The sequence below is a fragment of the Macaca nemestrina genome, chromosome 6 (assembly GCF_043159975.1).
Source record: "Macaca nemestrina isolate mMacNem1 chromosome 6, mMacNem.hap1, whole genome shotgun sequence".
NCBI classification, from domain to species: domain Eukaryota; kingdom Metazoa; phylum Chordata; class Mammalia; order Primates; family Cercopithecidae; genus Macaca; species Macaca nemestrina.
This window is the reverse complement of record NC_092130.1, coordinates 98,747,789-98,764,663: the sequence shown is the minus strand read 5'-3', so window position 1 is coordinate 98,764,663 and position 16,875 is coordinate 98,747,789. Positions and strand designations below refer to the sequence as shown.

The window sequence follows — 16,875 nt, the reverse complement described above, 5'->3', positions numbered from 1 at the left end:
TTCAACTGGTTAAAATTACTGACAAAGAAATATAAATGATGAAACAAAAGGAAACAACACAACACTTCAAAATGAATTCAATGCCCTCAAAAGAAGCATTTGAAAATAGGAAATATAAATATAAATTATAAATGTTTTAAAGTTATCATAAATTAACAAAAGAACTCAGGATTGAGTGACACCAGGAAAGAAATCAAGACGGCAAAAATAATCAGGCATGAAGACTAAATTGCAAGGTGTCCTTCGAATAAAATTACTGAATGAAAATTTAAAAAGGGATATTAAAGGTAGAAAAAGAACCAAAAAAATAAAAATGAGATAAAGAAAGAAGTAAAGATGTTTAGAGACACAATGGCTGGAATGTAAAACAGGCAAAGAAGATCCAATGTGCATAAAATAGGAATCCCTGAAGAAGAAAAAAAATAACAGAGTTAATATTTAAAATTATAATCTTTAAAAAAAAAACCACTTTGCTAGAGATAATATAAATTCTGAATCTACATTCTAAAAGGACTCAATGAGTACCAAGGCAAAACAATTGACCCATATCAAGAAATCCTGAAGCACCTTGCAAAAGTACTATATTTCAAAGATAAAATCTTCAGGGCCAGGCATCTTTCTTAATGCAAACACAATGTAAGCATTTCCTTTAGCCTGAAACAAGGCAAGAATGCCCACCATCTCCACTACTATTGAATACAACTGCAGTGATGGCACTAAACAATATAATTAGACAAGAGAAATTAGAGTTCTAGGAACTGAAAAAGAGGAAGTAAAACATCTCTATTTGCAGATCTGATTCATTCTCTAATTAAAAAAAAAAAAGAGAGAGATTTAGGCCGCTTGCTTCTGCCTCAGAGTTGGCGCTGTCATGGCCAGTCAGTCTCAGGGGATCCAGCAGCTGCTGCAGGTTGCTGAAAAGGGTGTCTGAGACCTGCAGTGAAAGAAACGGAGGCAGAAGCAGACCAAAGCAGCAGCTCAAGGTGAAATTGAATAATATTGCCTGCAAAGGCAGAAAGAGTTCAAGGCCAAGGAGGCTGCTGCCCTGGGATCCCAAGGCAGCTGCAGCACTAAAGTAGAGGAGACCCAGTAGAAGAGAACCATCCGGAAGTAGTTTAGGCAGAAGAGGGGTGAAATCTTGGCCTTCTTCTGCGACATCTGGTAGTCCATTCCTGCTAGTGGTTAGAACAATGAAGTTAACCATAATATTAATTGTTTGGACCACTTTTAGTTACTTAATCAAAGAGAACAGAATTCAATAACTTGTTACATGTTACTACTTGGTGTACTAATAATCATTTAAAAGCAAAGACCCTTTGTCATGCAAAAAAAACCCCAAAAAAACAAAAAACAAAAAACCCCCAAGGAGGATGAATGAGGAAATTAACTCAAACAATAGAATTCAGTAAAAAAGAATATAAAATTTATCATTCAAAAAAAATCAATAGCTTTCTTACATACCAACATAATGAGTTCAAAGATATAAATAATTGAAGCAATTTTGATTTACCATAGCATTAAAAAAAAAAAAAAAGACTAAAGACAAAAACAACTCTAAACAAATAGTTAACTCTAATTATTAGGCCCCATGCTACTGTATACCCCACAGAGATATAGTACTAACAATTCTGAAGCATTTCTCTGCATTTCTCTGCATTTCTCTGCATTTCTCTGCATTCTGCATTCTGCATTCTGGGACTCAGTAAAAATGTAAATAGATTGTGGAAATAGAAGTCGCGGTTCTTGTTTTCTTTTTTGTTTTTCCTTTTTTTTTTTTTTTTTTTTTTGTAGAAACAGGGTTTCACCATGTTGCCCAGGATGGTCTCAAACTCCTGGGCTCAAGGAATCCATCCACCTTGGCCTCCCAAAGTGCTAGGATTACAGGCAAGAACCACGGTGCCTGGCCAGAGCCACATTTCTTAAAGTTGAATAGGAAGTTACAAATATAAAAAGGAAAGAGGCTAGAAGGAACTCTGTGCTATACCACCAGAATTACAGGTGTCAGTAAAAACTTTGTTTTTTTACTATAGACAGAAAAAGAAATATGTATTAATTTTTTAAAAAATAAACATATAGTATATTACACTTTAGGAAAAATGAGTGCCTCACAAAGGGTAGGCCACCAAAGCCCCCAAAGAATCTACCTATGAACACTGAGCATGAAACCACTGCATGGGGGTGGGGGAGACATTAAAAACAATACTACACACTTAATTACTGTTACCAAGAATGTAACAAATTAATTCAACAGTCATTCAACAAATATTAAATACTTGCAATGAACAAGTATTCAATATTTTTTTCTTTCTAGTGTATTTTGGAAAGAGACATTTCAATTTTACACAGATACTGTATTCTTTACATTCCTTTTTGAGTACTTATTTCTTATTTGGAATTTTTAACAACATCCTATGTGGTTGGTGTTAGGAACTGTGCTGAGGGTTTTATATACAATAGTTCTTTCTTTCAACACAAACAGTAAATTTATAAATTAAATATTACAAACCCTACAAATCTGGAGACTAAAACTCATAAAGAATTGGTACATATACTATGTGGCAGATGCTCAGACATTAAGCCAGTTCTACCTGATTCAAACGCTGCTGTTTTTACCTATGATATGCTGTATCCTGTCTGGGAAGACATGCACATATTATACAGAGTTCATTCCCAGGCCACCCAGTGAATTTCTCGTAGTCTATAATGTAGCAGAAATGATGGTAAACCTCATTAAAATGAGAGATCGGCTTCTTGTAAATCTTACTGTTCTCCATGGTACGTAGTCAATCTCTTGCACTTATAATAGAAAAAAAACTATTTTTTAAAATTATTAAAATCAAGTTAACCATAATATTAATAATATTGACTTCATATCTGGCAGATAGCATGCCTGTCATACAGAAGACAAAAAGGAATCAAATTGCTTTTCTCTGTTTTCATTTATAATCAATCTATATTTGGTTACCTCCTACGTTATGCCAACTATGCATAGAAGAAATGCAACAATGATTTCTGGTATACTACAGACTAACAGATATTTACTAAATGGTCTAGGAAAGAAACTAGAAGTATAATCTCCAAGTGTAAGACAATATTTTCAAAAATATATAGTGAAAAACATCATGAAAAGAATTAAAATGTTCACTAGAACATATTCACTTAATCTAAGAAAAAGCTGTAAAGGAGAAATGAGGAACAAAAAGGTATGAAACATATAAAAGCAAGTAAAATGAGAGCTTCAAATTCAACTATATTAATAACAACATTAAGTGTGAATGGATTAAACATTCCAGTTACAGGCACACATTGGCAGATCAGATAAAAAGACAAGAGCCAACTACGCGCTGTCTATGGAGACATACATTAGACGCAAAAATATAAACAGGCTGAAAGTAAAAGGATGGAAAAAGATATATAATGGAAACAGAAACCATAAAAAAGCTAGAATAGCAGGCAAAACAGACATTAAAACAAAACCTGTTACTAGAGATGAGGAACATTTTACAATGACAAAAGGAAGATTAAAAAAATTATAAACATATATGCACCAAACATCCAAGCTCCTAAATAGATGAAGTAAACACTGACAGAATTAAAGAGACTTCAATACCCTATTTTCAATAATGAATAGAACAAGTAGGCATAAGATCAGCACAGTAGAAGATTTGAACAACACTAAAAAACAGATGTCTGATAAAACAGATGTCTATAGAACACTCCACTCAACAACAGCAGAATACACATTCTAATCAAATGTTTATTGAACATCCAGGATAGATCAAATGCTAAGCCATAAAGCAATAGCTACAGCTACATGGGGCTAGTGCCTACTATATTAGATAGCTGCTATGCATAGATAGCACATACTCCCTGATGATAGCATCCTAAGATGACCTGGAATCCTTTTCCTCAGTAGTTTCAAAACATAAAAAGTGGGTACAAAAGCCCCATCTAAGATACTAATACACTAGAAACTCACATCCCCCATGAGTCACCTCTATTCCTTGATCTTACCATGTTAACCACTTAGCCACAGGTTAAACAAAAATATTTTTTTCCCAACTTGCCTTTTTTCAGATTCTGATGAAGAAACACTTAATGATCTAAAATTCCAAATGCAATCTTTCTCATTACATGAAAATTTTTGTTCTTCAAAAATAGGCCTGTGTGCCATTAATATTTATACCATTTTGAAATCAATAAATATAACTATATAAAATATATAATGGTAAATGATACTACGTAAATAAAGCACATTTTTACTTCAAAGACACAAAAAGACATTACTTACTGTGCTTTTATCTTTCAGAAGTTTTTCAATTACTTCAATTAACATTTCCTTCTGCTCTGGATCAAGGCTAAAAAATATAAAAAGAACTTATATTAATTTTTTCCCTTTAATTCTAGCTTTAAAAAAACTCACCAATTCAAGGATGTTGAGAAACTTTTAAAGAGGGAAAGGAGAGCAAGAATTATTATAAGTTAGAAATAAAGAAAAAACAACGTAAAATGGGATGGTTTTTCTCATGAATGTGTCCTAATCTTTCCCTCTAATATTGTTCGTATGAACTAAACCAGATATCAATGGTTTAGTTAAGAAAGTACTGAAAGAATAAGTTCACTTCTAAAAGAGTTGGAAACTTTCAAGAAAGTAACTAAGTAGATAAAACCACAAACTCTTTTTTCAAATGGGAGGAAAAAAATAACAAGACAGCAGTCATTATTTTACTATGGATACATACTTGCCAAAAACAAATATGGAAAATTTCCAAATAAGAATTTTATATCATACTAGTTCACTGATAGAGACATGCATATCTGCCAACTAAAACTAAGAAAAATAAGAGGTAGTAATAAGATTAAAACATTTGAGATAGAATACTAACAGACCATAAGCTCAAGGCAAGGAGAGGCAAGCATTGAGGCTGAAATATACTGAAGCCCAGTGATAGGACTTCTAAATCATTACAGTGAGCATGCATCTTATCCCATAAGTTTATAAGGAGAAAAGGTGAGTGAGAAGCATGATAAAACTTTGTCTGACAGTTAACACAGGAAAAAAAGTTTTCACTTTTTACAAACACATATATTTATTATTAAGCATTATAATTATCTGGACAAACTTTTTAATTCTTTCAAATTTCAGCTTAAGTCTTCCTTCTCAAAGCAGCATTTCACTACCACACCCATCTCATGACATCTTTACTTTCTGGTAACAAAATATGATAGGTCCCTGTCCTATCAAAGACATTGCTAGTGTACCTTTGTATATACATATATATCAAGTGCTAATATCTTATTCAGTTACAGATTGCCTTTAATTATGGCATGTCTTTGATTTTCTTCCGCAAATACATGATATGCTATTCATAAGTAAGTGCCACATCCTCTACTGTTTTCATACATCTAAATACACCTAGCATGATACTGTGAATACAACATCAGAAACAGAAGAGAGTCTCAAAAAGCTTGAGGAATAAATGACAGCCGAAAATAATACCAAATTGTTGTAGATAATTCTATTTGGACAGTAAATTTTCCACAGAGATCACGGCATTGTGCAATATTGCAAAACATTTCTAAAATATCACACAGATATGGTATAGCACTGTATTTCAAATCACTACACTTTTTTAAATTACTTAATAAAATAGCTCTGGAAAAGAATTAGACAAGGAAGGGAGCAGCAGGAACAACGATAGAAGGGAAAACAAATATAAGTGAGTTGAGAAGATCACACGCTTAAGATTCTACCGTAAACAGGAAAAACAAAATCTCAATTTTCTAATAATACAAGCATATGTGTACATGAGATAGACTATACAGATGAGAATTCAAATTCTGATTATTCTTAAGTTGTAAAATCTATAAATTATCACAGGCTCTAACAGCCTCACAAATAAAAACCTGCATAGCATCTCTACAGCCAAAACAAAATTAAAGATGTGTAAGGAACGTTTGCAGCCGGGAAAATACCATCATACGGTCACTGGATTTACTTAGTATAAGAATGGGCTAGCTAAAAGAGCTACTAAAATAAGCCTCTGTGGTCTACAACATTCCATGTAACATTAGAGATCCTTTGTATATTGTTAACAATGCACCTACCTGTATAATTTTTGTATTGCATGGGCTGCATTCTTCCTAACATATGGTGATAAGTCAGCAGAAGCTTCCTTAATAGCAAGCATCATGATAGGTACAATAATTGGCACTCTAATACTTGACAGAACTCTCAAAGCACTTGCACGAATTAGTTGGTTTGGATCCTAAAAACAGTGCAAAAATATTCACCAAATTTTCAACTTTACAATATTTCAAAGATATCTTTAAGATGTAGTTAATAGGTGCTTAAAGGGTGTTATAGAACAATAGCAAAAGAAAGCTACTTAATTTAAAATGAACAACTAGTATATGGGAAGGGGAAAAAGAGACAGAAATAAATAAATGTTTACTTCTTTAATAATGTTTTAAATAAAAGTAATAGTTATAATTCTAGTTGGTCATTTATTACTAAATATGCTGGGTTTTTATACTTAAATAATAATAAAATGCTGCAGGTCATCAATTTCATGTTTAAAAATGTCTGATAACCCCCTTCACACACTTTCAACAACTAGTATAATGATAAACAGTTCTTTGAAGCATGAAAATAATTATATTGAATATAAACAAACATACAGAAGCTGCAACATATACAGCAAGGTTTCAGTTGGTTGTATAAATTATTTTCTAAGTGTATTGAGTAGGCACTATAGGACGCCTTTAACTCTTTCAAGACACTACTGTGCTATTTAGTGGATTATTGCTCCACTTCTTTAAATGACACACTTTCAACTCTGCAGAAACCTTGTAGCTATTTGCCTACCCACTCCATTATTTACCTTCAGAGCTCGCTGAAAAGTGCTTATGGACAGGAGGGCAAGATCCTGCTGTTCTTCAGCATATCGAACCAGGTAAACATATACCAACTTCTTGATCTGTTAAAAAACAATCATTTATTTGTAGCCAGAGTGAAAATTTAAAACTCAGTATTTGCTATACCAAAATCCATGCTCAGTTTTTCTCAAGTAAATAACTGAATCTGGTCACATCTTAGATTGTAAAATAAAAATAATATTTTGTGGGATAATAAGTAGCAACAGAAAAAGTCTTTAAAGTAATCATTTTAATAGTCCAGTCCACAATAGCAATAGCCTATAAAAGTGCCCCTTCCTCTTGAAGGGAATAAAAAATCCCTCAGCAGATCTCCTATAAGAATATTAACTAGGCCGGGTGCGGTGGCTCAAGCCTGTAATCCCAGCACTTTGGGAGGCCGAGACGGGCGGATCACAAGGTCAGGAGATCGAGACCATCCTGGCTAACACGGTGAAACCCCGTCTCTACTACAAAATACAAAAAACTAGCCAGGTGAGGTGGCGGGCGCCTGTAGTCCCAGCTGCTCGGGAGGCTGAGGCAGGAGAATGGTGTAAACCCAGGAGGCGGAGCTTGCAGTGAGCTGAGATCTGGCCACTGCACCCCAGCCTGGGCAACAGAGCGAGATTCCGTCTCAAAAAAAAAAAAAAAAAAAAGAATATTAACTAAATTGTATAAATATTTTCAAAATTAGGGATGAAAATAAAAGAAAGAAGCTAGGCATGGTGTGCAAGCTTGTAGTCCCAGCTATGCAGGAGGCCGAGGCAGGAGGATCACTTGAGCCCAGGACTTAGAGGCCATCCTGGGCAACATAGAGAGACCCTAGCTCTTTAAAAAATAATAAGAAAGAATTTAGGCCCCGACCACTAACTATATGTTACGGGAACTTGTTTCCTCATCTGTTAAAAGAGTCCAGAGCCCTAACTCTGATTTTTATGTTAATACTCACATTTCAACATGCATTACATGATATTTTCAGTCCAGTAAGAATAATGTGACTATTAATACCAATTTAACGTAATAAAAATTCAGAAAGATTGGATGTGTTCTGAAAACAGTTTTTTGGTTTTTTATTTTTTTCTGAGACACTGTCTTGCTTTGTCGCACAGGGTACAGTGCAATAGCACAATCACGGCTCACTGCAGCCTGAACCTCCTGGCCTCATGCCATCCTCCCACCTCAGCCTCTCCAGTAACTGGAACTACAGGGTTGCATCACCACACCCAGATTTTTTTTTAGTATTTTATAGAGACAGGGTCTCCCTGTGTTGCCTACCCAGGCTGGTCTCGAACTCCTGGGTTTAACTGGTCCTCCCACCTCAGCCTCTCAAAGCACAGGGGTTACAGGCATGAGCCATTGTGCCCAGTCTTGAAAACAATTTTTACAGGCAATTTAATCACTGAGTTTACACAAAATTATGAACAGAAAAAAACAAAAACTAGAATTTGAGTTGAAATGTATCCATTGCTTCCTTCTAGCACTATTTATAACGTGTATCTACCTTCTCAAATATCTTCACATCCCTGATTATCCTTCAAAGATACCAGCATAGTATATACCTAAAAGGTATGTACTTAGCCAGGCACAGTGGCTCACGCCTGTAATCCCAGCACTTTGGGACGCTGAGGCAGGCAGACTGCCTGAGTCCAGGACTTCAAGACCAGCCTGGGCAACATGGTGAAATCCCATCTCTAGTTAAAAAAAAAAAAAAATTAGCCAGGCATGGTGGCATGTGCCTGTAGTCCCAGATACTTGGGAGGCTGAGATGGAAGAGTCACCTGAGCCCGGGAGGTCAAAGCTACAGTGAGGCAGGATTGTGCCACTGCACTCCAGCCTGGGCAACTAGACAGAGACTCTGTCTCAAAAATTTTAAAAATTTTAAAAAAAAAATTTTTTTTTTAATTTATATACTCAAAGAACACAGGAAATGAGGAAAAAAGTTGGCAATCGCTGGAATTGGTGCTGGAAATATAAAAACAGTACTATACTGGATCGTATTTCGAGTCATACTGATCAATCTGGACTACTTTAGAGACAACTGTCATGACCTTCCTTCCTTGTACCCTAATTTCTCATGAAACATAACAGCTTTAAGTTCCTCTGCCATCCTGTTTGCTCCTTCCTAAACTCACTCCAATTTTTTTCAGCGTGGCACTATAAACTGCAAATAAAGTCTAAACAGAGCGAACTAGACAAGAACTTGCTCCAGATGAGGTACTTCCACCGATACAACTAATTCTTCATTAAAACCATACACCTTTTCCAAATGTACTGCTGACCAAATCAAAATCAAACTATCCTCATGGAATTTTTTAAAAATTCCTTTAAATGAAAGGCAAAATCTTCCGTTTATCTAAAGAAATTGTCAACGATTTAGATTCAACGCATCTTGGCACCCTGTTAAGATAATTTGATATGATAATTTCATAATCCAACCTATTTCTCAATTCTTAAGTACAAATGAAAACTTAATGAGAAAACAAACTTTGTACATCTTCATCGTTGATAAAAATGTTAAACACAACCATTTTAAGTTTATATCAATCCATTCATCTATACTATATGGACTGAGTTATAAAGGAAATGAAAATCTTTTTGCCAATTACTCTTCAATGTTGAATGGCTCCACAAAACCTTAAAACAAAATCTAAAGCTCTTAACCTAGTACTCAATTCAGTTTATAATCTGTTCGAAACCTCCTTTTATAGTCAAACAGAAACAGCCCCAAATATAACTTGCACTTTTCTCTCAATCTCCACTCAGGTTATCCTAAGTTATCCCGCGTCCCCAGGTTCCACTTACTAAAATCTTCCACGAGAGCAAAAATTAAACAATAAAGAGTCCTAGTAGATGAACAGTAAACAAATGACAGTTCATCCATGTAACACTATACTATTCATCCACTATACAAAATTAAATAAATCTGTAGGACATTGAAAATATGTCCTTGTGGCCAGGCACGGTGGATCACACCTGTAATCCCAGCACTTTGGGAGGCTGAGATGTGTGGATCACCTGAGGTCAGGAGTTGGAGGCCAGCATGGCCAACATGGTGAAACCCCATCTCTACTAAAAATACAAAAAACTTAGCTGGGCATACTGGCCCATGCCTGTAATCCCAGCTACTCGGAAGGCCGAGGCAGGAGAATCATTGGAACCCGGGAGGCGGAGGTTGCAGCAAGCCAAGATCACGCCACTGCACCCCAGCCTGGGTGACAAAGCAAGGCACCATCTGAAAAAAAGAAAAGGAAAGAAAGGAAAATACGTCCTTGAAAAAGGCTTTTTTTTTTTTTTTTTAAAGACAGAGTCTCGCTCTGTCACCAAGGCTGGAGTACAGTGGCGCAATCTCAGGGCTCACCGCAACCTCCGCCTCCCAGGTTCAAGCAATTCGCAATTCTCCTGCCTCAGCTTCCCGAGTAGCTGGGATTACAGGCACGCACCAACACGCCCAGCTAACTTTTGTATTCTTAGTAGAGATGGGGTTTCAACAATTTGGCCAGGCTGGTCTTGAACTCCTGACCTCAGGTGATCCACCTGCCTCAGCCTCCCAAAGTGCTGGGATTATAGGTGTGAGCCACCGCACCTGGCCTAAAATTTTTTAAAGGTGTAAAACAGTATGCATTGTATGATCTCACTTCTGTATTAAAAAAAATAGATGCCCACATACTGTATTTTATGCAGTCTAAGATAGACCACCAGTTGTAAAACATACCATTATGTTATGGGCCACAAAGGAAAGAACAACAACAAACGAACAGAAAACACCACCTATCGTAATCACCACCAGTTGTTAAGTTAAATCCCAACTGCAGAAACTTTAAAATAGCAAACATATGTCTTAGAATGGACATAATATAGTAATAATAGCAAATCCTTATATGTAGCATTAACTACATGTCAGACACTGTTCTAAATGTCTTACTTAAATTAACTCATTTTATCCTCACAACTCAACAAACAAGTATTTATTCTTACTTTACAGATAAGAAAATGAAACACAGACAGGGTAAGCAAGTTGACCAAAGTACTGTATCTATTAAATAGAAGAGCTAAGATTCAAGCCAAGTAAGCACAAAATTCAGAAATCTATACAATAAAATGTTAATAGTCACTATCTCTGTGCGATGGTATTAACCAGTGACTTTCACTCTTTACATCTTTCCATACTATCTTAAAAGGAATATTAATTACTTTGGGTTCAGATAAAACAATATAGGTATTTCACAACAGGGGTGAATCTCATCTTTCCAGATGGCCTTCAAAACAAAATAATAGTGCTGTGATTCTTATAATACTTTAAATTCTTTAATTATAAAAAAATTTCAAATTGGTAATATTTTTAAGTTCCCACATTCCTCAGAGAGACGCATTTTTCTGTAGCCTTGGCAACATGTAGCCACAACTATTTTAAACCTGTTCAACAGAGCAATAAAAAGGCACCTGAATGAACAAGTTTTCTCAAGTCAACCAATCTGTGACAGCCTCTTGCTTGTGAAAGTTAGCCAGTCAGGAACAACTGCACTCCCATACACCCACCTCTGAGTGCCAATCAATCAAGAGCAGTCTCACCCACATGACCACACATCTACAGATGATATCAAACCACTTAGGACCCTGAAAGTCCATGAATCCCTGAAGACTGTCCTTCCCAATAATCCACAATAATATCAGCCATCTCTATGTCCAGAGAAACTGTGCCTAAAAAGCATAGTTGTCCCTTGCTATAGTAAGCAACAGTCTTGTTTCAGATATCATCCTTCAAAACAACCTACTGAAAAGTTCCAAGACTAGTTCACTGAGGCCTCATATAGCCTTCATTTATGTTTTATTCTGTCTTTTTTTTTTTTTTTCAGACAGAGTCTTGTTCTGTCTCCTAGGCTGGAGTGCAGTGGCACGATCTCAGCTCACTGCATCCTCTGCCTCCTGGGTTCAAACGATTTTCCTGCCTCAGCCTCCCGAGTAGCTGGGACCACAGGTGCACGCCACCACGCCCAGCTAATTTTTGTATTTTTAGTAGAGACGGGGTTTTGCCATGCTGGTCAGACTGCTCATGAACTCCTGATCTCAAGTGATCCACCCGCCTTGGCCTTCCAAAGTGCTGGGATTACTGGCGTGAGCCACCACACCCAGCAGCTTTCATCTATGTTTTTCAATTGCTAACATTACAATTACAAAATTCAGGAAATGTAACATCAATGCAATCCTATTATCTAATAAATAATCCCTATTTAGAATTTCTCAATAACATCCTATATTTATAGTATTTTTCCTGATCTGGGATCATGCATCATATTTAAGTTTTCATGTCTCCTCAGTCTTCTTTCACCTGGGGAAGTTCCTCAGCCTTCGTTTTTTTTTTTTTCTTTTTCTTTTTCTTTTTCTTTTCTTTTTGAGACGGCGTTTTGCTCTTGTTGCCCAGGCTGGAGTGCAATGGTGTGATCTCAGCTCACCGCAACCTCCGCCTCCTGGGTTCAAGCGATTGTCCTGTCTCAGTCTCCCGAGTAGCTGGAATTACAGGTGCATGCCACCACGCCCGGCTAATTTTTGTATTTTTAGTAGAGATGGGGTTTCAACATATTGGTCAGGCTGGTCTTTAACTCCTGACCTCAGATGATCCACCCACCTCGGCCTCCCAAAGTGCTGGGATTACAGGCGTGAGCCACCGTGCCCAGCGTAGCCTTTCTTTTCTAAAAGTATCCTTGTCATTCTGGCTAGTATTAACATTAATTAGGAAATACAGAATATGAAAGGAAAACTGCCTGCGATAGCTTTTGTTCTTCACCTCAATCTGCTGTAACTTTCCAGCCAGAATTTAAATGTGAGGCCCTACATCTACATTACATTACTCGTTTAATTCTCATACCTATCCTAGGTACAATTATCCCCCTCTCAAAGATGAGGAAAGTAAGGCTCAGAGGTTTATATAACTTGCCCAAAGTCACAGAGCTAGCAAGTGGCAGAATCAGGATGCAAACGGGCATGTTCCTAACTACTACATGTTGTGGCCTATGACGGCAGTCCTCAGGTATTTCTATTAAGGTACCCCAACAAAAGAGGAGACAACTCTTCCCCAAAGAGCATCTGAAAACCTAGTGAAAATTAAACCATTTAAGAATAAAATGTCCTTAATAGAGGCTCTTACCTTTTAAGGCAGGAAAAAAATCATATTTTATTATAATATATACATTTATAAATGAAGAATGCTTTAAATCACTGTTTTTTTAACCCCAATTGCACATCTTCTCATTTGAAAACAACATCATTGTAGTATTATTATAAAAAAAATCCAACAAGAAATTTACAACTGTAGTAAAAGGTGGTAATGACTTCATTCCATAGATCCCCATCTCTATTATCAATGAACTTTCCATCTATATTCACAAGTAGACTCTTTACACTGTCTTGGTTTAAATTAGTGCTTCTCAATCTTCAGAATTTTTCAAACCCAAAATACACATATTTGTGAAACACTGTTCCTTTAAATGATGACTTGGAACCAAGTGATGTTACACAAGAATACAAAAAATTGGTTCCAAAAATAGATGATACTAGTTTATAAGATGGAAACCAAATGATTCAAACTATAATGTTTCAGATTATATTTAAGTGTAAATATAAGTTTTTAAAATTCTTAGATCACAGTTTTAGAAGCACTTCTCTATTTGAGGATAGGATAGATAACTTTTTCCTCAACTAGATTTAAAGTTCCTAAGAATAATACAGCAATGGTAGAAAGCAATTAACACATGGTTGACTGATTAACAGCAGTCAATATATCAAATATATATCAATGTATCAGCAGTTGATTGACTGATTGATTAACAACACTTTCAATATATCAAAATAAGTAATTTCACCCATCTGCCTGGGAGTGAACATGAGACTATTTAGTACAACAACCATTCCTTATTCACCTGCATATTACAAGGACCTATCACATTGCTTGGCATACAGTAAAAGATCAGTACTTATCAGCTGGATCACATTCCAGACCAACTGTAGACTGAAAAAAATTAAGACATTAGAGTACTCTATCTAGGATCTAACTTCCCACACCAGTGGGTATAATTCATTGAACAGCAAAGTATAGAAAGACACCAACATACTATGAGGAAAACAACAGGCATTGGAAAGAGTCCCTCCAAAGCCTTTAACTTGTTAGTTTGGTTGTTTTTTTGGTGTATGTGGGTGTGTGGGGAGGGGTGTGTGTGTGTTTGTCAGTGGGTGGGGGTGGCGGTGTGGGTGTGTGTTTAAAGAGAGATAGGGTCTCACTCTGTTGCCCAGGCTGGCCTCAAACTCCTGGGCTCAAGAGATCCTCCTGCCTCAGCCTCCCTGGTAATTGGGACTCCAGGTGCACACCAACACAGCTGGTTTGGTTTTTTAAATTTTTCTTTTAAAATACTCTTTCTCTTTACTAATTATATTCAGATCTCACACTACAGTTCTCTGGAAAGTTTTGAGGAAGAATGGGCCCAGTTCTCCCTCATCCCCTTACAATTTATTTCTCAGCAATACCTTTATTCACCAAGTACAGCCAGCTTTTAAAACTGGATTATGAACTCTAGAATATATCACAGAGTTTATATTGGCAATACTGAAACATTCAGAACCACAGCTGAGCTAGCAGGCATTGCTATAATTACTCACTATTGGAGAAGGATTTCTGTGACTGTTATGGCAAAAAGCATAACAATATTAAATCACAGAAGGTTGCAAAACACTAAATTTGTTCTACTTCTGTTATAAGAATCAATCAATATTGACCACAAGAGGCCTATGCACTGACAGGCTGCAGGTGTGCAAAGAAAGCCTACCTTCCCTGAAACCATTCTGTGACCAGAAATGGGAGTAGTTAAAGCTCCGTGACTACATCATTCTCTGATCGGTTACTTTCATTCAATGTTATAACACTCCTTGCTGTAAAGCTAATCATAGCAGAGCCCCAGTAGGCTGGAAGAACACAGACAGATCTGTTTAATTAACGTATCAATACTAGTACATCAAACTTCATGAGTTATTGACTAAACCTTTGATTATTTTTGTGCTATAACCACTGATTGCTTACTAGGTCACTTTTGGTATCATTTGACATTTAATGGTAGATGACGTACAGCTCACCTGTGTGTCTACAGTAGCATGTACTTGTAAAAATGAAATTTTGCACTTGAGAGGAATGAAACATTCAATTTCTGAACATAAGTTTTAAGAAATTTATGTCAATTTTCCCAAAACATTAAAGGCTTAAGCATGTTTCAAAAAAATAAAATAAACAAGGTATTTAAAGAAGGAAAGAAATCCAAAACAAATAGACCAATAATTATGTTTATATTGACATTTTTGTAACAGAACATTAGTCAGCATACCAGAATCTAATTGTAAAGGGAAAATATGAACAAATGGAAAAGTTCTCCTACTGATAACTATTTGAATAGTAAAATAGTTCTGAAGGAACAATAATTAGTATGGAATTTTCTGTTTACAACAAGAACTAGAAGTCCTGAGGGAACTAGCCAATTTACCACCAATTTCTAAGGACTTGGTCATTTCTACCCATAACTAAAACATAAAAAAAAAAAAAAAAAATGCCAATACCAGGTACCTCCCAAAGGATGGCTAATACCAGACATTGATAAGGAGTCAATAATATTAAGAAAGAAAAGAGAGGAAGGAATCATCAAACAGGAAAGATGGCGCTGAATGGGCTAAGATGGGTTCTGAAGCCAAGCAGCCTAGCTTTGGATTCTGACTGCCACACGCTGGCTGTGTGACCTTGATCAGCTAATTTAACCTCTCTACCATCTTGTCCTCAAACATAAAACACAAGTAATGACAGAACCAGCCCCACAGGGTTATTTGTGAGGGCAAAATGAGTGGATCTATGTAAAGCACTAATAACCTAGGTCAGACAGGTTTTTTTAATATTAGCAATTATTCCTATTGCTACTGAGAGACTCTATTCCTGATAACATTAAGACAAGCTTCACCTATGCCTCATAATTTTTCTAAGTTAAATGTTGATTTTTTCCAGATATTTGGACTTTCTTATACCATAGGCCATAAAACTAATAAACATATCAAAGTAGAAGTTCAGATAGCATGGCCATAAGGTTATCAAAGGGAGAGTAGTTTAAAATTATCAATTCAGAATTATATATGGCAATAAGCACATAATGTTTAATAAATATCTACTAAATTAATCATAAGTAAAATTGATTTTACTCAAGAAATATACAATCTACACAGATTTCTTCCATTAATTGGTGTTCTAGAAAGAAAGTATGGTTTATCAAGTCATTTAAATCCAGTATTAATTTAATTCATAAACTGGCCACAACAATACAAGTGTTTTGATTTTGGTTTATCCAATTTAGTGTAATTGAGTTTATAACAACTATTTCATTTTGATAGAAAAATTCATCTATCTGAAATATAGAATGCACTTCCTATTTAATGAAAAAAATTAAGGGCTGGGCACAGTGGCTCACACCTATAATCCCAGCACTTTGGGAGGCCAAGGCAGGAGGATCACCTGAGCCCAAGTGTTCAACACCAGCCTGGGCAACATGGAGACGTCATCTCTACAAAATATTTTTTAAATGAGCCAGGAGTAGTGGCACACACCTGTGGTCCCAGCTACTCAGAAGGCTAAGTCAGGAGGATCACTTGAGCCCAGGAAGTGAAGGCTATAGTGTGTTGTGTTCATGCCACTACAGTCCCAAAAAAAAAAAAAAAAAGCAAGAAGCATACTTGAAAATATGAAATCGTTTGTAAAAGTAGGTTTAGGCTGAATGTGGTGGCTCACACCTGTAATCCCAGCACTTTGGGAGGCCAAGGTGGGCAAATCACTTGAGCTCAGGAGTTCCAGACCAGCCTGGGCAACACGACAAAACCCTGGCTCTACTAAAAATACAAAAAATAAATTACATGGGCATGGTGACACAAGCCTGTAATCCCAGCTGC

General features: G+C 36.2%; 1 protein-coding gene across 5 annotated transcripts in view; it reads right to left on the bottom strand.

Moving 5' to 3' along the window:
• The window catches only part of LOC105475102 (adaptor related protein complex 3 subunit beta 1), a 300,089-nt gene that overhangs the window by 222,057 nt on the left and 61,157 nt on the right, over positions 1-16,875 (bottom strand). For all 5 annotated transcript variants that reach the window (XR_011624903.1, XM_071098787.1, XM_071098786.1 and 2 more), the window contains exons 4-6: positions 6,885-6,980; positions 6,109-6,269; positions 4,292-4,358 (exon numbers count right to left, since the gene is read on the bottom strand). Coding sequence is in view for 4 of the 5 variants with exons in the window: in XM_071098787.1 (XP_070954888.1) it covers positions 4,292-4,358; positions 6,109-6,269; positions 6,885-6,980 (324 nt within the window). In the remaining variant the exon portion in view is untranslated. The remainder of the gene's footprint in view (positions 1-4,291; positions 4,359-6,108; positions 6,270-6,884; positions 6,981-16,875) is intronic.